At 42.3% G+C, this 21,263-nt stretch overlaps 1 protein-coding gene across 1 annotated transcript in view; it reads left to right on the top strand.

Moving 5' to 3' along the window:
* Positions 1 to 6,659: 6,659 nt before the first annotated feature.
* Positions 6,660 to 21,263, top strand: part of LOC109909764 (zinc finger CCHC domain-containing protein 2) — an 81,673-nt gene continuing 67,069 nt past the window's right edge. The window contains exon 1 of the mRNA XM_020508782.2: positions 6,660 to 9,835. Within this exon, the coding sequence (XP_020364371.2) occupies positions 9,077 to 9,835 (759 nt within the window). The 5' untranslated portion in view covers positions 6,660 to 9,076. The remainder of the gene's footprint in view (positions 9,836 to 21,263) is intronic.

Genomic DNA, 21,263 nt, shown 5'->3' on the forward strand with positions numbered 1-21,263 from the left:
TCATACTACTATGGCTGACCCTGTAAAACACATTTCACTGCACCTATCATACTACTATGGCTGACCCTGTAAAACACATTTCACTGCACCTATCATACCACTATGGCTGACCCTGTAAAACACATTTCACTGCACCTATCCAGTGTGTGACAATAAAACATGATATATATAGTGCATTTGGAAAGTATTCAGACCCCATTGACTTTTTCAACATTTTGTTACGTTCCAGCCTTAATTCTAAAATATATTAAACTGTTTTATTCCCTCATCAATCTACACACAATACCCCATAATGACAAAGCAAAATAGGTTTAGACCATTTTGCTAATTTATTACAAATAAAAAAACTGACATCACGTTTACATAAGTATTCAGGCCTCAGTACTTTGTTGAAGAGCCTTTGGCAGCGATTACAGCCTTGAGTCTTCTTGGGTATGACGCTACAACCTTGGCACATCTGTATTTGGGGAGTTTCTCCCATTCTTCTCTGCAGATCCTCTCAAGCTCTGTCAGGTTAGATGGGGAGCGTTGCTGCAGAGCTATTTTCAGGTCTCTCCAGGGGTTCAAGTCTGGGCTCTGGCTGGGCCACTCAAGGACATTCAAAGACTTGTCCTGAAGCCCCCCCCCTGTGTTGTCTTGGCTGTGTGCTTAGGGTCGTTGTCCTGTTAGAACGTTAACCTTCGCCCCCAGTCTGAGATCATGAGCGCTCTGGAGCAAGTTTCCATCAAGGATCTCTCTGTACTTTGCTTCGTTCATCTTTCCCTCAATCCTGACTAATCTCCCAGTCCCTGACGCTGAAAAACATCCCAGCAGCATGATGCTGCTACCACCATGTTTCACTGTAGGGATGGTGCCAGGTTTCCTCCAGACTTGATGCTTGGCATTCAGGCCTAAAAGTTCAATCTTGGTTTCATCAGACCAGAGAATATTGTTTCTCATGGTCTGATAGTCTTTAGGTGCCTTTTGGAAAACTCCAAGTGAGCTGTCATGTGCCTTTTACTGAGGAGTGGCTACCGTCTGGCCACTCTACCTTAAAGGCCTGATTGTTGGAGTGCTGCAGAGATGGTTGTACTTCTGGAAGACTTTCCCACAGAGGAAATCTGTAGGTCTGTCAGTGACCATTGGGTTCTTGTTCGCCTCCCTGTATAAAGGTCCCTTCTCCCCCGGTTTCTCAGTTCCAAACTTCTTCCATTTAAAAATGATGGAGGTCACTGTGTTCTTCGGGACCTTTAACGCTGCAGAAATGTTTTGGTAACCTTCCCCAGATCTGTGCCTCGACACAATCCTATCTCAGCGCTCTATAGACAATTCCGTCGACCTCATGGCTTGGTTTTTGCTCTGACATGCACTGTCAACTGTGGGACCTTTATATAGACAGGTGTGTGCCTTTCCAAATCATGTCCAAACAATTGAATTTAGCACAGGTGGACTCCAATCAAGTTGAAGAAACATCTTAAGGATGATAAATGGAAACAGGAAGCACCTGAACTCAATTTATAGTCTCATAGCAAATGATCCGGTTGTCCTCCGCAAGTACGACATGCCGCTGACTTTGAGTAAAGCCAGAGTGTCGATGTATGCGTATGACTCAACACTACACACGTCAGCTACGACAGTGACTGAAATGACTGCAACACTCAACAAAGAGCTGCAGTTTTTTTCAGAGTGGCTGGCAAGGAATAAGTTAGCCCTAAATATTTCTAAAACTAAAAGCATTGTATTTGAAACAAAACACTCACTAAACCCTAAACCTCAACTAAATCTTGTAATAAATACTGTGGAAATTGAGCAAGTTGAGATGACTAAACTGCTTGTAGTAACCTTAGATTAAACTGTCATGGTCAAAGCATATTGATGCAGCAGTAGCTAAGATGGGGAGAAGTCTGTCTATAATAAAGCGCTGCTCTGCATTCTTAACAACACTATCAACAAGGCAGGTCCTACAGGCCCTAGTTTCTACCTTCTTAACAACACTATCAACAAGGCCGGTCCTACAGGCCCTAGTTTCTACCTTCTTAACAACACTATCAACAAGGCAGGTCCTACAGGCCCTAGTTTCTACCTTCTTAACAACACTATCAACAAGGCAGGTCCTACAGGCCCTAGTTTCTACCTTCTTAACAACACTATCAACAAGGCAGGTCCTACAGGCCCTAGTTTCTACCTTCTTAACAACACTACCAACAAGGCAGGTCCTACAGGCCCTGGTTTCTACCTTCTTAACAACACTATCAACAAGGCATGTCCTACAGGCCCTGGTTTCTACCTTCTTAACAACACTATCAACAAGGCAGGTCCTACAGGCCCTAGTTTCTACCTTCTTAACAACACTATCAACAAGGCAGGTCCTACAGGCCCTAGTTTCTACCTTCTTAACAACACTACCAACAAGGCAGGTCCTACAGGCCCTAGTTTCTACCTTCTTAACAACACTATCAACAAGGCAGGTCCTACAGGCCCTAGTTTCTACCTTCTTAACAACACTATCAACAAGGCAAGTCCTACAGGCCCTAGTTTCTACCTTCTTAACAACACTATCAACAAGGCATGTCCTACAGGCCCTAGTTTCTACCTTCTTAACAGCACTATCAACAAGGCAGGTCCTACAGGCCCTAGTTTCTACCTTCTTAACAACACTATCAACAAGGCAGGTCCTACAGGCCCTAGTTTCTACCTTCTTAACAACACTACCAACAAGGCAGGTCCTACAGGCCCTGGTTTCTACCTTCTTAACAACACTATCAACAAGGCATGTCCTACAGGCCCTGGTTTCTACCTTCTTAACAACACTATCAACAAGGCAGGTCCTACAGGCCCTAGTTTCTACCTTCTTAACAACACTATCAACAAGGCAGGTCCTACAGGCCCTAGTTTCTACCTTCTTAACAACACTACCAACAAGGCAGGTCCTACAGGCCCTAGTTTCTACCTTCTTAACAACACTATCAACAAGGCAGGTCCTACAGGCCCTAGTTTCTACCTTCTTAACAACACTATCAACAAGGCAAGTCCTACAGGCCCTAGTTTCTACCTTCTTAACAACACTATCAACAAGGCATGTCCTACAGGCCCTAGTTTCTACCTTCTTAACAACACTATCAACAAGGCAGGTCCTACAGGCCCTAGTTTTGTCGCACCTTGACTACTGTTCAGTCGTATGGTCAGGTATCACAAAAAGGACTTAGGAAAATTGCAATTGTCTCAGAACAGGGCAGCACGGCTGGCCCTTGGATGAACACAGAGAAAGAATATTAATAATATGCATGTCAATCTCTCCTGGCTGAAAGTGGAGGAGAGATTGACTTCATCACTACTTTTATTTATGAGAGGTATTGACTTGTTGAATGCACCGAGCTGTCTGTCTACACTACTGGCACACAGCTCGGACACCCATGCATACCCCACAAGACATGCCACAAGAGGCCTCTTCACAGTCCCGAGTTCCAGAACAGACTATGGGAGGCACACAGTACTACTGTACATAGAGCCATGACTGCATGGAACTCTATTCCACATCAAGTAACTGACGCAAGCAGTAAAATTAGATTAAAAAAACACCTTATGGAACAGCGGGGACTGTGAAGCAACACAAACATTGGCACAGACACATGCATACACACACACACACACACACACACGCACACACACACACACGATAACATACACATACACGATAACATACGCACTATACATACACATGGCTTTGGTACTGTCGATATGTGGTAGAGGTGGAGTAGGGGACTGAGGGCACACAGTGTGTTGTGAAATCTGTGAATGTAATGTTTTAAAAATGGTATAAACTGCCTTAATTTTAATGGACCCCAGGAAGAGTAGCTTCTGTATTGACAGGAACTAATGAGGATCCATAATAAATAAAAATATTTAAATAAATAAGGTATTTCAGTTTTTATTTTTAATTAGTTTGCACAAATTTCTAAAAACGTGTTTTCACTTTGTCGTTATGGGGGTATTGTGGGTAGATTCATGTTTGTCATTTGTTTTTGCCATTTTAGAATAAGGCTGTAACGTAACAAAATGTGGAACAAGTCAATGGGGTCTGAATACTTTCCAAACACACTGTGTATCATGTTTTATTGTCACACACTGGATAGGTGCAGTGAAATGTGTTTTACAGGGTCAGCCATAGTAGTATGATAGGTGTTGTTTTACAGGGTCAGCCATAATAGTACGATAGGTGCAGTGAAATGTGTTTTACAGGGTCAGCCATAGTAGTATGATAGGTGCAGTGAAATGTGTTTTACAGGGTCAGCCATAGTAGTATGATAGGTGCAGTGAAATGTGTTTTACAGGGTCAGCCATAGTAGTATGATAGGTGCAGTGAAATGTGTTTTACAGGGTCAGCCATAGTAGTATGATAGGTGCAGTGAAATGTGTTTTACAGGGTCAGCCATAGTAGTATGATAGGTGCAGTGAAATGTGTTTTACAGGGTCAGCCATAGTAGTATGATAGGTGCAGTGAAATGTGTTTTACAGGGTCAGCCATAGTAGTATGATAGGTGCAGTGAAATGTGTTTTACAGGGTCAGCCATAGTAGTATGATAGGTGCAGTGAAATGTGTTTTACAGGGTCAGCCATAGTAGTATGATAGGTGCAGTGAAATGTGTTTTACAGGGTCAGCCATAGTAGTATGATAGGTGCAGTGAAATGTGTTTTACAGGGTCAGCCATAGCAGTATGATAGGTGCAGTGAAATGTGTTTTACAGGGTCAGCCATAGTAGTATGATAGGTGCAGTGAAATGTGTTTTACAGGGTCAGCCATAGTAGTATGATAGGTGCAGTGAAATGTGTTTTACAGGGTCAGCCATAGCAGTATGATAGGTGCAGTGAAATGTGTTTTACAGGGTCAGCCATAGTAGTATGATAGGTGCAGTGAAATGTGTTTTACAGGGTCAGCCATAGCAGTATGATAGGTGCAGTGAAATGTGTTTTACAGGGTCAGCCATAGTAGTATGATAGGTGCAGTGAAATGTGTTTTACAGGGTCAGCCATAGTGGTACGGCGCCCCTGGAGCAAATCAGAATTAAGTGCCTTGCTCAAGGGACATCGACAGATTTTTAACCTCTCGGCTATTCAAAACAGTGACCTTTTTGGTTACTGGCCCAACACTCCAACCGTTAGGCCACCTTCAAGTGTCAACCTGATTGCCTAATCCATTTTAGAATAAAAATGTAACGTAACAAAATGTGGAAAAAGTCAAGGGTTGTGAAAACTTTCTGAACACGCTGTATATCACAGGCAGCCGGTGGCACCTTCATTGGGGAGAATGGGCTCATAGTAATGGTTGGAATGGAATGAATGGAATGGATTGAATGGAATGGCTGGAATGGAATCAATTGAATGGTATGGAAGACATGATTTCCATGTGTTTGATACCGTTCCATTCAATCCATTCCATTCAATCCATTCCAGCCATTATTATGAGCCATCCAGCAGCCTCCCTCAATGTATTTAAAGCAATTAAGTCCGAGGGGCTCTAGTATATTGGCCACATACCACAAACCCCCGAGGTGCCTTATTGCTATTATAAACTGGTTACCAACTAAATTAGAGTAGTAAAAATAAATGTTTTGTCATACCCGTGGTATACGGTCTGATGATCAGTGCTCGAAACACCCAGGTCATTTGTTTCTTTATATATATATCAAGATACACCGAGCATGAAAAGCCTTCTTAGAGTTTTAATGTACACTGAACAAAAATATAAACACAACATGCAACAATTTGAAAGATTTTACTGAGTTACAGTTGATATAAAGGAAATCAGTCAATTGTGATGAATTCATTAGGCCGTAATCAATGGATTTCACATGACTGGGAATACAGATAAGCATCTGCTGGTCACAGATGGGCCTCAGAATGAGCCTCAAGATCTTTTCATGGTATCTCTGTGCATTCAAATTGCCATCGATTAAAATGCAATTGTGTTCTTTGTTCGTAGCTTATGCCTGCCGATACCATAACCTAACCCTACAGCCACCATGGGGCACCCTGTTCACAACGTTGACCTCAGCAGAGCGCTCGCCCACACCACGCCGTACACCTGTTCTTCGGTTGTGAGTCTATGACTAGGCTGGCTGGAGTGTTTGACCATTTGTAGGTCCTTCCTCTGACACTGCCTCCAAATGTCATGTTAAATTACCATCAATATGTTGAAGTCTACAGGGATTATCAAGGATGTATGATTAAATCTGACATATTTCACATACAGTAGGGTACTGTAGTCTTTAGCCAACAGGAGTGAAAATATATCATGGCCTTGGTATTATGCACGTACTACTTATGCAATGTTGTTTGTAAGCCACTAGGGGTCAGTGTTGACTAAAGGAATCCTCATCTCGCTCTCGGCCCATAGGAACAATAATTAAAACACAGTAATAAGACCACTATCATGTAAAGTGTTAAACACAGTATTTTACACGCATAGATGTCTAAATCAAGAGATCACATTTTAATACACACATCATTTTCACTTCAAATCAAATCAAATCAAATCAAATGTATTTATATAGCCCTTCGTACATCAGCTGATATCTCAAAGTGCTGTACAGAAACCCAGCCTAAAACCCCAAACAGCAAGCAATGCAGGTGTAGAAGCACGGTGGCTAGGAAAAACTCCCTAGAAAGGCCAATACCTAGGAAGAAACCTAGAGAGGAACCAGGCTATGTGGGGTGGCCAGTCCTCTTCTGGCTGTGCCGGGTGGAGATTATAACAGAACATGGCCAAGATGTTCAAATGTTCATAAATGACCAGCATGGTCGAATAATAATAAGGCAGAACAGCACTTCTGCATTAAGGCCTAAGCATTTTGAAGGGATACATGAAACTGAATTACTACTACCGCAATAAATTGAGCAATGAATACTATGAAATCACATAATATAGGCTTGTCATTTCATACATCACATAATATAGGCTTTCCAGTTCATACATCACATAATATAGGCTTGTCATTTCATACATCACATAATATAGGCTTGTCATTTCATACATCACATAATATAGGCTTTCCAGTTCATACATCACATAATATAGGCTTGTCATTTCATACATCACATAATATAGGCTTGTCATTTCATACATCACATAATATAGGCTTGTCATTTCATACATCACATAATATAGGCTTGTCATTTCATACATCACATAATATAGGCTTGTCATTTCATACATCACATAATATAGGCTTGTCATTTCATACATCACATAATATAGGCTTGTCATTTCATACATCACATAATATAGGCTTGTCATTTCATACATCACATAATATAGGCTTGTCATTTCATACATCACATAATATAGGCTTGTCATTTCATACATCACATAATATAGGCTTTCCAGTTCATACATCCCATAATATAGGCTTGTCATTTCATACATCACATAATATAGGCTTTCCAGTTCATACATCACATAATATAGGCTTGTCATTTCATACATCCCATAATATAGGCTTTCCAGTTCATACATCACATAATATAGGCTTGTCATTTCATACATCCCATAATATAGGCTTTCCAGTTCATACATCACATAATATAGGCTTGTCATTTCATACATCACATAATATAGGCTTGTCATTTCATACATCACATAATATAGGCTTGTCATTTCATACATCACATAATATAGGCTTGTCATTTCATACATCACATAATATAGGCTTGTCATTTCATACATCACATAATATAGGCTTGTCATTTCATACATCACATAATATAGGCTTGTCATTTCATACATCACATAATATAGGCTTGTCATTTCATACATCACATAATATAGGCTTGTCATTTCATACATCACATAATATAGGCTTTCCAGTTCATACATCCCATAATATAGGCTTGTCATTTCATACATCACATAATATAGGCTTTCCAGTTCATACATCACATAATATAGGCTTGTCATTTCATACATCCCATAATATAGGCTTGTCATTTCATACATCACATAATATAGGCTTGTCATTTCATACATCCCATAATATAGGCTTTCCAGTTCATACATCACATAATATAGGCTTTCCAGTTCATACATCACATAATATAGGCTTTCCAGTTCATACATCCCATAATATAGGCTTTCCAGTTCATACATCCCATAATATAGGCTTGTCATTTCATACATCACATAATATAGGCTTTCCAGTTCATACATCACATAATATAGGCTTGTCATTTCATACATCACATAATATAGGCTTTCCAGTTCATACATCACATAATATAGGCTTTCCAGTTCATACATCACATAATATAGGCTTTCCAGTTCATACATCACATAATATAGGCTTGTCATTTCATACATCACATAATATAGGCTTTCCAGTTCATACATCACATAATATAGGCTTGTCATTTCATACATCACATAATATAGGCTTTCCAGTTCATACATCCCATAATATAGGCTTTCCAGTTCATACATCCCATAATATAGGCTTTCCAGTTCATACATCACATAATATAGGCTTTCCAGTTCATACATCACATAATATAGGCTTGTCATTTCATACATCACATAATATAGGCTTTCCAGTTCATACATCACATAATATAGGCTTGTCATTTCATACATCACATAATATAGGCTTTCCAGTTCATACATCCCATAATATAGGCTTTCCAGTTCATACATCCCATAATATAGGCTTTCCAGTTCATAAGATCCTACAGATTCGCCATTAAACACATGTTAAAATGTACCACTCTACAAATTGTACTTCTACCTACATTGTAGATAAATAAAAGATAAGCTCAAATTGTTATGACACTTTTATTAATTAACAAACTACCACTCAGCTGAAATTCAGGACCCAGTACGCTTCTACGGAAAGGGGAGGGGTTTATGAATGATTGATAGGTCATCAGAGTGCCGTCTACAGTGAAGGAGAAATGAAAACTAAAGCTTGTCCCCGAGAGTCTCTCTGACTATTACTGAAAAATTGATTTGCTTCTGTTGATTCTGCATTACACAGCAGTTAGACGATCAAAGGATGTAGCTATATTTAACAGTCATTTACGCCTTGAAGCCTTTCCAGTCGAGCCGATAATGCTTAAAACGAAGCTGCCCATGAGAACCGCGGAGGCAGGAGATGATACGGCCGAGGAACAGCCGGATCTCCATATTCCCAGATCGGTCTCTCCCACGATCTCGGACAGGCTCGAAGATTCATCCAGACACCCAGGATATCCATCTCAATTGGACAAAGAGACCGTTTTCGAGTGGTTTGGTTTGCATCTAAATCCTGCCAAGCGGATCGAGTTAATGTGCGGACTGCTGCATATGTGCCAGCCGCTCGAACTCCGGTTTTTGGGCTCCTGTCTGGAAGACTTGGCACGGAAAGATTACCCAATTCTACGGGATGTCGAGATCAGGGCGAACTGTCCGAATGATTTGGGCATTTTATCTGATGTTATCGACCCGGTGGTGCGCTCCAAACTGCTGGTCTGCTTATCTCTTCTGCGATCTGACAGCAGGGAGTGTGCGGGAATACTATTTCAGATATTGAACCATATGGATCCCTCCTTGTTCTACAAAAACTATCCCGGTTATTCTGTTTCTCCCTTCAGGGACCCGTTCCATCCTTCGCGTGTGGACGGGAAAACGTTCAGGAGAACAGAGCATATTTGCGGGCGTCCAATAGAGGAAGCAGTCGGACCCTTGGAGCAGTTTGCGTTGCTTTTTACTATGGCTTCGTTGCATCCAGCGTTTCCTTTTCATCAAAGAGAAACCCTTCTAGTGCATCTGGACAAAATCAAATTTGCCACAGAGGATAGACAGCAGAATCCGTACAGAATAAACACCCAGGTAACATTGATTAATAGTTGGTGAGTTTGTTAGCTGACTTAACTTTCAAGAGTTTTGGACCTGTGCTCTGACGCCGATAGCGAGCTATTGAAGTTTTGTTTATTATATCTAGTTGGCAAAGAGTACTATAAATTAGACAAGACAGTTAGCTAAATAGATATCATTATGTATTAGCTCGCTAACGTTAGCTAGCTAGTTTGGCCATTTAGCCAAAGAATGGTACTGTAGTTAGCCAACATGGGCACAACAGGTTAGCCACACTGAACAAAAATATAAACGCAACAAAGATGTTACAGGTGATAAAAGGAAATCAGTCAATTGAAAATAAATGAATCTGGTCCTAATCTGTGGACCTATGCAGGAGAATAGGTCCACCCACTGTATAGGTCTAGTATAGGTCCACCCACTGTATAGGTCTAGTATAGGTCCACCCACTGTATAGGTCTAGTATAGGTCCACCCACTGTATAGGTCTAGTATAGGTCCACCCACTGTATAGGTCTAGTATAGGTCCACCCACTGTATAGGTCTAGTATAGGTCCACCCACTGTATAGGTCTAGTATAGGTCCACCCACTGTATAGGTCTAGTATAGGTCCACCCACTGTATAGGTCTAGTATAGGTCCACCCACTGTATAGGTCTAGTATAGGTCCACCCACTGTATAGGTCTAGTATAGGTCCACCCACTGTATAGGTCTAGTATAGGTCCACCCACTGTATAGGTCTAGTATAGGTCCACCCACTGGGGAGCCAGGCCCAGCCAATCAGAATTATTACAGACATAAATACTCCTCAGCATCCCCACACCTCAGACGATCCTGCAGGTGAAGAAGCCAGATGTGGAGGTCCTGGGCTGGCGTGGTTGCACGTGGTCTGTGGTTGTGAGGCGGGTTGGGTTTACTGCTCAATTTCTCAAAAACGAAGTTGGCAACAGCTCTTGTTGGACATTCCTACAGTCAGCATGCCAATTGTACGCCCCCTCAAAATATGAGACAACTATGGCAATTGTGTTGTGTGACAAAACGGCACCTTTTATTATCCCCAGCACAAGGTGCACCTGTGTAATGATCATGCTGTTTAATCAGCTTCTTGATAAACCACACCTGTCAGGTGAATGGAATTTCCTGGCACGGAAGACATTTCTAGGATTTTTTTATTTCAGTTCATGAAGAATGGGACCAACACTTTACATGTTGCGTTTTTATTTTTGTTCAGTAGATCTAGCCAACGTAGCTCGGATGACATCTGTAGTTAGCTAGTTAACTTGGTGATGAACGCTAGGCGTAAAGCTAGGTACATTTAGCTAGCTAGCGTAGGCAAATTGTGAATCTCTTCATGCTATGCTAAGTACAGTTTTGTCCATATTCATCCATCTCTTAATGTTCCTGATGTTTTAAAACCAAAAGTCTCTGCTAGGTTGCGAGACCAACGTGTATGCAAGAAGTAATTTCATTCTCTGGCGTTTGACAGCCGGGAGAGGCGAAGGGGGAAGTTAGGGATGGGCATTGCCCTTTGACAACACAGCTACAAAAAATGTTGACCTTTTCTCAGATTATCTTGCGTTTTGTTACAGCGTATGCTTTAGTAAACGTTTGCAAACTAGATAAATTGGCATATAGTAAATAAGATAAACTGCAGCTAAAATCTAGGCTAATAAGTGCATCATGTTTTTCATTCATGAGAGAGTATGAGAGAAATTGTAGTAGGCCTATAATAACAAACACACGCCATGTTTATGCTTTCTTTTCAAAATAGCAGTGTTGCTTTTACAATGTTGGATGAGTTTCAGTTGCTTTATTGCCCTGAATATAAATCCATCTGCCACATAACCTCAGGGAAAGAAAGTTGTTGTAATAAGCACAAAAAAAAGAGGTTTTGCATGAGAACTATGCCCATGTTTTGAGGAGAGTGGGGGGGTATTTACACAACTGGGAAAGTTATTCCCTTGAATCTGTTCACTGATTTTTCCCGAATTGTGAGTCTTTCAAAATACCATTGGCTCATTTTGACAATGTAGATGAGGTTATCCCAATCTTTTACAAAAGGCTTTAATAGTATGGCTAGTTCTCAACAGTTGACATTTGACAGATGGGGGAAGATGCAGTATTTGTGCAGATGTAATCTTCTTTTGCACCAAGGATTAACAACAATCCCCAAGGATTAACAACAAACACCAAGGATTAACATTCTCCTCTGGCTCATATAGCCTACTTTATTCAAAACAGTAAGAACATATTTTTGATCTGTGCTCATGTGGCAATTAAAAAATGAAATCGCTACATGTGAGGACAGAGTCCAGGCTTTATTTACAGCCTACTGTGAGTTTATTAGACATGCCATTCACTGTGTTGAAATGGACAAACAGCTGGATCCCTCCCCATACCACTGTTTGAAGGAACACCACCTCAAGTACAGTATTTTTTTGTGGTTTTAAAAATGCAATATGTACATTTTTGCAATATGTACCAAATTCACATAGAAATGTGATCTATAGATCTGTCATTCTCCATGAAAGCAAGTCTAAGAAGCGGTAGTTATATACTATGTGTGTTATTTCTATGCTTCCCATTCTTAAATTGCATTTTTTTTTTTTTTTTCGTATTTTTACTTTCTCTCTAGATATGGCAAAACTCCACTAAAGAGGTCTCTAGCTTAGCCATATCAGCCTCTATTAGGGATGCGACTAGCCTCGTTGCAAAACAGGCTTCCCTAAAACGGCCTGGGGAAGTTTATGGCAGAAGAATAGCTAAATAGGGGTGGGAACCCGGTGTAAAACAGTGACGCCTCACAGCACGTCAAATCAATCAAATGCCTTGCTTGGGTGGAGCACCAATAGTGCTCCGTAGATTAGTTCCATAGGTGCAACAGTGCATGAGGATTGGCCGGGCAATCGCATATTTAAACAACAAGAGTTTCTAAACCCGGAGGCACAATATCCCGAGACTTCCGGGAACGTTTGCGAAACAGACCAGGCAGGGGTTTGGTGTTCGAGAAGTCAATATGCACACTAATCATTTGATTTTTAAACTAATTATGGCAGAAGGTCGAATATGGCATTAGTCATGTAAACACCTTACTCTGTTTATCTTAATCGGCGTAAGGTCCTATTCGAAGTAAGCATACGAGGATTAAAACAGCGGGTTTTCTGAGGAATCTTTTTGAATTATTATGGCCTGTAACTCCTCAGTTAAAGCAGTGTATTAGACCTGCGCATGTTTCGGGCTTCCTTGTTTTGTGTTATTATGGCCTGTAACTCCTCAGTTAAAGCAGTGTATTAGACCTGCGCATGTTTCGGGCTTCCTTGTTTTGTGCGAGTTCTGAAAAACGAAAAGAAGGCATTTTAGAAATATGTTTTTTCCCATTTAAACGCTATAAATGTCCGATCTCAGAATGAAATAGGCGTCGCAAAAATAACATGGTTGCTATGGTAGAAGGTTTATTTTGATTGGCAATTTCCTGCATCTATCAAAGTATCATCAGGTAGCCTGATTTCAGATGTGTCCATGTAAACATGATTATTAGATCAATCTTTCTTCTTCTTGCATAGCATGTAAACGTTTAAATCAAATTATTACATTATTACTACGAAACAAATACGAAACATGTAACCGTACTCAATGAGATGTGACAGGTTTAGGTTACAGTCATTCATATTCCATTCACCCAGTTCAATGTAACAGTGACAGGTTTAGGTTACTGTCATTCATATTCCATTCACCCAGTTCAATGTAACAGTGACAGGTTTAGGTTACTGTCATTCATATTCCATTCACCCAGTTCAATGTAACAGTGACAGGTTTAGGTTACTGTCATTCATATTCCATTCACCCAGTTCAATGTAACAGTGATAGGTTTAGGATACTACATGATACTCTAATGTTCCCTATACCAATCCAGCATCTATGTAATGACATGATAAATAAATAACAATAAGATAGCATCCAAGTCAACTCGCGCTGGTAGACTATCTCTCTCCCTGTCCCTGTTCCCCCTCGTCACTCACATGACTGCTACTCTGCGTTGACCCTCTCGCTCTCCCTCATGCATTAAAGCTTCCTCATGCATTAAAGCTTCCTCATGCATTAAAGCTCCCTCATGCATTAAAGCTCCATTATTCCGTATAGCTCCCTCCTGCATTAAAGCTCCCTTGTGTATTAAAGCTCCCTCATGCATTAAAGCTCCCTCTTGCATTAAAGCTCCCTCTTACATTAAAGCTCCATTATTCTTTAAAGCTCCCCCATGCCTTAAAGCTCCCCCATGCCTTAAAGCTCCCTCATGCATTAAAGCTCCCTCATGCAGTAAAGCTCCCTCATGCAGTAAAGCTCCCTCATGCCTTAAAGCTCCCCCATGCCTTAAAGCTCCCCCATGCCTTAAAGCTCCCTCATGCATTAAAGCTCCCTCATGCAGTAAAGCTCCCTCATGCATTAAAGCTCCCTTGTGCATTAAATCTGCCTCTTGTATTAAAACTCCATTATTCCTTAAATCCCCTTTTTGCATTAAAGCTCCCTCATGCATTAAAGCTCCCTCATGCATTAAAGCTCCCTCATGCATTAAAGCTCCCTCTTGCATTAAATCTCCATTATTCCTTAAAGCTCCCTCATGCATTAAAGCTCCCTCTTACATTAAAGCTCCATTATTCCTTAAAGCTCCCTCATGCATTAAAGCTCCCTCATTCATTAACGCTCCCTCATGCATTGAAGCTTTCTCCTACTAACGTTACAGCATTGTTGAGTTAGGTATTTGTAAAAAATAAAAATAAAAAATCCCGTTGTGATGATGATCGGGACATGCATTATCGGGATCGGGACCTGTTTGGTGTAGTTTTGTGACAACAGCACTGGGATTTGAAGTTTCATTTTGTTAAGACAAAAAAATTGTAGTTTTTCGGTTAGGGATTTCTTATTAACGTTAAGGATCCCAATTTCGTTTACACGTTCACACCCCTATCCGCTATACCCTATTCTAGTCGAGGCATTTAATAATGTCACAGGGGACTGACTGGCTGTGCTATTTCTGACTGTACAAAAGGCCACTGCCAAACCCCCCCCCCCCAATACACTTTCTAGTTTTTATGGCGCATTTCACAAAGAGTTATGTGCTGTGCTGCGTGTGAGGCATTCGGGTCCTGTGGCCTACTGTAGTGCAAGCCTGGCAACTCTACGGGGAGGAGGAGGTTATGCCAGTGTGAGGGGCCTCAACCATGCTGTGAGCCAATGGCTTGAAACCAACTGAGCACTAAGGTGACTGGAAAAGTGGAGGCCAGCCAGGATCTTTCAGTTTGTTGATAGGGATGCATTTCCTTCTTGGGGAGCTGCATGTTAAAGTAGGAGATTCTGTTTTTCTACTTACCCAGAGTCAGATTTGTATGTCTCTGTGTGCAGTTAGCAATACCCCACGCGAAATGACCTTCAACTTCCTTCAAACTGCACGCAAATAAGGATCCCAATTGCCAGAATCAAACACTATCCCTTCAACAGGGTGTCCTCTCCTCATCTCCTCATTTAACAGGGTGTCCTCTCCTCATCTCCTCATTTAACAGGGTGTCCTCTCCTCATCTCCTCATTTAACAGGGTGTCCTCTCCTCATCTCCTCATTTAACAGGGTGTCATCTCCTCATCTCCTCATTTAACAGGGTGTCCTCTCCTCATTTAACAGGGTGTCCTCTCCTCATCTCCTCATTTAACAGGGTGTCCTCTCCTCATCTCCTCATTTAACAGGGTGTCCTCTCCTCATCTCCTCATTTAACAGGGTGTCCTCTCCTCATCTCCTCATTTAACAGGGTGTCATCTCCTCATCTCCTCATTTAACAGGGTGCCCTCTCCTCATCTCCTCATTTAACAGGGTGCCCTCTCCTCATCTCCTCATTTAACAGGGTGCCCTCTCCTCATCTCCTCATTTAACAGGGTGCCCTCTCCTCATCTCCTCATTTAACAGGGTGCCCTCTCCTCATCTCCTCATTTAACAGGGTGCCCTCTCCTCATCTCCTCATTTAACAGGGTGCCCTCTCCTCATCTCCTCATTTAACAGGGTGCCCTCTCCTCATCTCCTCATTTAACAGGGTGCCCTCTCCTCATCTCCTCATTTAACAGGGTGCCCTCTCCTCATTTAACAGGGTGCCCTCTCCTCATTTAACAGGGTGCCCTCTCCTCATTTAACAGGGTGCCCTCTCCTCATCTCCTCATTTAACAGGGTGTCCTCTCCTCATCTCCTCATTTAACAGGGTGTCCTCTCCTCATCTCCTCATTTAACAGGGTGTCCTCTCCTCATCTCCTCATTTAACAGGGTGTCCTCTCCTCATCTCCTCATTTAACAGGGTGTCCTCTCCTCATCTCCTCATTTAACAGGGTGTCCTCTCCTCATCTCCTCATTTAACAGGGTATCATCTCCTCATCTCCTCATTTAACAGGGTGTCATCTCCTCATCTCCTCATTTAACAGGGTATCATCTCCTCATCTCCTCATTTAACAGGGTGCCCTCTCCTCATCTCCTCATTTAACAGGGTGCCCTCTCCTCATCTCCTCATTTAACAGGGTGTCATCTCCTCATCTCCTCATTTAACAGGGTATCCTCTCCTCATCTCCTCATTTAACAGGGTGTCCTCTCCTCATCTCCTCATTTAACAGGGTGTCCTCTCCTCATCTCCTCATTTAACAGGGTGCCCTCTCCTCATCTCCTCATTTAACAGGGTGCCCTCTCCTCATTTAACAGGGTGCCCTCTCCTCATTTAACAGGGTGCCCTCTCCTCATTTAACAGGGTGCCCTCTCCTCATCTCCTCATTTAACAGGGTGTCCTCTCCTCATCTCCTCATTTAACAGGGTGTCCTCTCCTCATCTCCTCATTTAACAGGGTGTCCTCTCCTCATCTCCTCATTTAACAGGGTGTCCTCTCCTCATCTCCTCATTTAACAGGGTGTCCTCTCCTCATCTCCTCATTTAACAGGGTGTCCTCTCCTCATCTCCTCATTTAACAGGGTATCATCTCCTCATCTCCTCATTTAACAGGGTGTCATCTCCTCATCTCCTCATTTAACAGGGTATCCTCTCCTCATCTCCTCATTTAACAGGGTGTCCTCTCCTCATCTCCTCATTTAACAGGGTATCATCTCCTCATCTCCTCATTTAACAGGGTGTCATCTCCTCATCTCCTCATTTAACAGGGTATCCTCTCCTCATCTCCTCATTTAACAGGGTGTCCTCTCCTCATCTCCTCATTTAACAGGGTGTCCTCTCCTCATCTCCTCATTTAACAGGGTATCCTCTCCTCATCTCCTCATCTCCTCATTTAACAGGGTATCCTCTCCTCTTCTCCTCATTTAACAGGGTATCCTCTCCTCATCTCCTCATTTAACAGGGTATCCTCTCATCTCCTCATTTAACAGGATGTCATCTCCTCATTTAACAGGATGTCATCTCCTCATCTCCAATCTCCTCATTTAACAGGGTGTCCTCTCCTCATCTCCTCATTTAACAGGATGTCATCTCCTCATCTCCTCATTTAACAGGATGTCATCTCCTCATCTCCTCATTTAACAGGATGTCATCTCCTCATCTCCTCATTTAACAGGATGTCATCTCCTCATCTCCTCATCTCCTCATTTAACAGGATGTCATCTCCTCATTTAACAGGGTGTCATCTCCTCATTTAACAGGATGTCATCTCCTCATCTCCTCATTTAACAGGGTATCCTCTCCTCATCTCCTAGCTCCTCATTTAACAGGGTGTCATCTCCTCATCTCCTCCTTTAACAGGGTGTCATCTTGGCAGGTAGCCTAGTGGTTAGAGTGTTGGGCCAGTAACCATAAAGGTTACTAGATCAAATCCCCGAGCTGACAAGGTAAAAATCTGTCGTTCTGCCCCCTGAACAAGACAGTTAACCCACTGTTCCTAGGCTGTTATTGTAAATAAGAATTTGTTCTTAACTGACTTGTCTAGTTAAATAAAATCTATTCACCTTTACTGATTTAAACAGATTATTTGGATGAAAGCTAATTCCTTTTAGCTTTGTACTTGTAATGCAGGCCTGTCTTTATATTGGAGTGGTGCTTGTCAAAGATGACCACTGTGTAGACGATTGGGAAAAGGACAAATAACAGACATCCGTGGTTTTATTCGCTCAATACTTTTAACTTGTCGTCATGGTCACATCCTATTTCCACTTGTTTTCTTTATTTAGAAAACCAAAAATGACACTTTATTTTTCTAGTACAGTTTAAATTAGTGATGGGGGGGAAAAATGATACATTTACATATCACAATATTATTTTGGACGATATATCGATACTTTGACTCCAAGCATCTATATTTAAAAAAATTATGTGTTGCTAGATAGCGTTAGCTAGCGCTAGTCGGCAGTACCTGCTCCAAAACACTATTTTTCATCCTATAGATTGTTTTAACTAAATGTTTGGCCTCTCCAGCCCTAGTTTTAATAGAGTACTGTTGTTGTACAGTCATCCGTGTTGACTATAGTGTTGATGCTCAACTCAACCACTTAACCCACTTGACCTGTAAAAGAGCTGCATCATTGTGTGTCTGCCTGATGTCATTCAGCCACTTGAAGAGAGTTTGAAGCCAGCAGCACACAACCTCACATTAGCTTACGCTCTCATAGTCAGCAATTATGATCAGAAGTTACCGCCGAAGTGATATGGCGTTAGGTTTTAGTGTGTTAAATATATTTATATTTTATTTTTTATTATTATTTAAAAGTAGATATATTTTATGAACACGAACAAATACAAAAACAGAAATATACAAACGAGTACATAAACCTAACAGACGGGGGTACACTTCAACTATGACAGACATAATTATGGAGAAAATTTTTTCCAGAAAATCACATTGTAGGATTTTTAATGAATTAATTTGCAAATTATGGTGGTCCATAATTTATTACATATCGAGAAAATTTTTCAATTTGTCAAAAACTTTTATGGCGCGTATTCCTTTATAGTTTTTACATTTACGGATAATGTCTAAATAATATTTAAATTATATCTTAAATAATGTGAAGAGGGGTTTTGTTCTCGGGCCCACACCATTTTATGGATAAAGAATCTTCCATGAAAAATAAACAAATTAACAATGAAAGTTAAATCAGGGTCCGTATCCATTTGGATCAATATTAAACATAAAATCAGAGTCTCTCTGATTAACATTTTAATATTTCTTTAGTGTGTTGTCATATCGAACACAGTCCCCATCCACCCCACTCCACCCCACAGTTTAGCAGCTACCACCCCACTCCACCCCACAGTTTAGCAGCTACCACCCCACTCCACCCCACAGTTTAGCAGCTACCACCCCACTCCACCCCACAGTTTAGCAATGCACTTTACCACGCAGTCCCCATCCACCCCACTCCACCCCCACATTTTAGCAGCTAAGAAGGGTTCAGTCACCCAGGCTAACTACACAAGGGTCACTTTACCATGCAGTCCCCATCCACCCCACTCCACCCCCACAGTTTAGCAGCTAACAAGGGTTCAGTCACCCAGGCTAACTACACAAGGGTCACTTTACCACGCAGTCCCCATCCACCCCACTCCACCCCCACAGTTTAGCAGCTAAGAAGGGTTCAGTCACCCAGGCTAACTACACAAGGGTCACTTTACCACGCAGTCCCCATCCACCCCACTCCACCCCCACAGTTTAGCAGCTAAGAAGGGTTCAGTCACCCAGGCTAACTACACAAGGGTCACTTTACCACGCAGTCCCCATCCACCCCACTCCACCCCACCCCCACAGTTTAGCAGCTAAGAAGGGTTCAGTCACCCAGGCTAACTACACAAGGGTCACTTTACCACGCAGTCCCCATCCACCCCACTCCACCCCCACAGTTTAGCAGCTAACAAGGGTTCAGTCACCCAGGCTAACTACACAAGGGTCACTTTACCATGCAGTCCCCATCCACCCCACTCCACCCCCACAGTTTAGCAGCTAACAAGGGTTCAGTCACCCAGGCTAACTACACAAGGGTCACTTTACCACACAGTCCCCATCCACCCCACTCCACCCCCACAGTTTAGCAGCTAAGAAGGGTTCAGTCACCCAGGCTAACTACACAAGGGTCACTTTACCACGCAGTCCCCATCCACCCCCACAGTTTAGCAGCTAAGAAGGGTTCAGTCACCCAGGCTAACTACACAAGGGTCACTTTACCACGCAGTCCCCATCCACCCCACTCCACCCCACCCCCACAGTTTAGCAGCTAAGAAGGGTTCAGTCACCCAGGCTAACTACACAAGGGTCACTTTACCACGCAGTCCCCATCCACCCCACTCCAGCCCCACAGTTTAGCAGCTAACAAGGGTTCAGTCACCCAGGCTAACTACACAAGGGTCACTTTACCACGCAGTCCCCATCCACCCCACTCCACCCCCACAGTTTAGCAGCTAACAAGGGTTCAGTCACCCAGGCTAACTACACAAGGGTCACTTTACCACGCAGTCCCCATCCACCCCACTCCACCCCCACAGTTTAGCAGCTAACAAGGGTTCAGTCACCCAGGCTAACTACACAAGGGTCACTTTACCATGCAGTCCCCATCCACCCCACTCCACCCCCACAGTTTAGCAGCTAACAAGGGTTCAGTCACCCAGGCTAGCTACACAAGGGTCACTTTACCACGCAGTCCATGGTTCACCAAGAAAATCTGATCTGAACACAATTGAACCTTCCACTGCATAAAAGTGTACTAATGGCTCAAGTACTGGACACTGTTTAGCCAAGGTTTCACAGGTGGTAATTGCTTGGGTTAGATCAGTGATTTTTTTTTGACCTGACACTACCAGCTGTTTGATCAAGTCTTGATGATTAGTAGATTATTTTTAATTAGCTGTGTAGTGCAAGGGCAAAAACCAAAACATGCCCCCCCCCTTGGGGTCCAGAGAACTGAGTTTGGGAAACTCTGATTTAGATGGTCTGGATCTCTAGCCTTTGCGTCTGTGTCCAATCAATGTACAGGATATGGAGGACAGTGTAAACAGAAAAGTTGCAAATTTGATGTCGAATAGATAAAGATCTTGCTTTACAAATTCAGACTATTTTGTAAGTGTAAACAGGCTCATAGAGGGACTCCCTCTCCAGTTCAACATGTAGTTCATTTTCCAGTCTGTTGGATGAAAAAGAGTGATGACGTCCACTGACTGACTGACTCGTTCCGGGAAATATCCCTCGATGACCTCGTGGTGAATCACCTCTCCACTCAGGAGCAGATGTCGAGTTAATGCGAAATTAAATCAGAGGCCCCAATTTTAGACCAGTTGTTCCTGGACCTGTAACATGTCAAATTAAAAGAGGGAGGAGATGCTACAGGAAAGCGAAGCCCTTCAAGCAGCTGATGTGGTCCCAGTGTCGTTCGGTATCAATCAATATGTCACTGCCACTTAAATCGGACCAAGTTCAGGCCTATATCGTTCTGCATTT

Source organism: Oncorhynchus kisutch, linkage group LG18, assembly GCF_002021735.2.
Source record: "Oncorhynchus kisutch isolate 150728-3 linkage group LG18, Okis_V2, whole genome shotgun sequence".
NCBI classification, from domain to species: domain Eukaryota; kingdom Metazoa; phylum Chordata; class Actinopteri; order Salmoniformes; family Salmonidae; genus Oncorhynchus; species Oncorhynchus kisutch.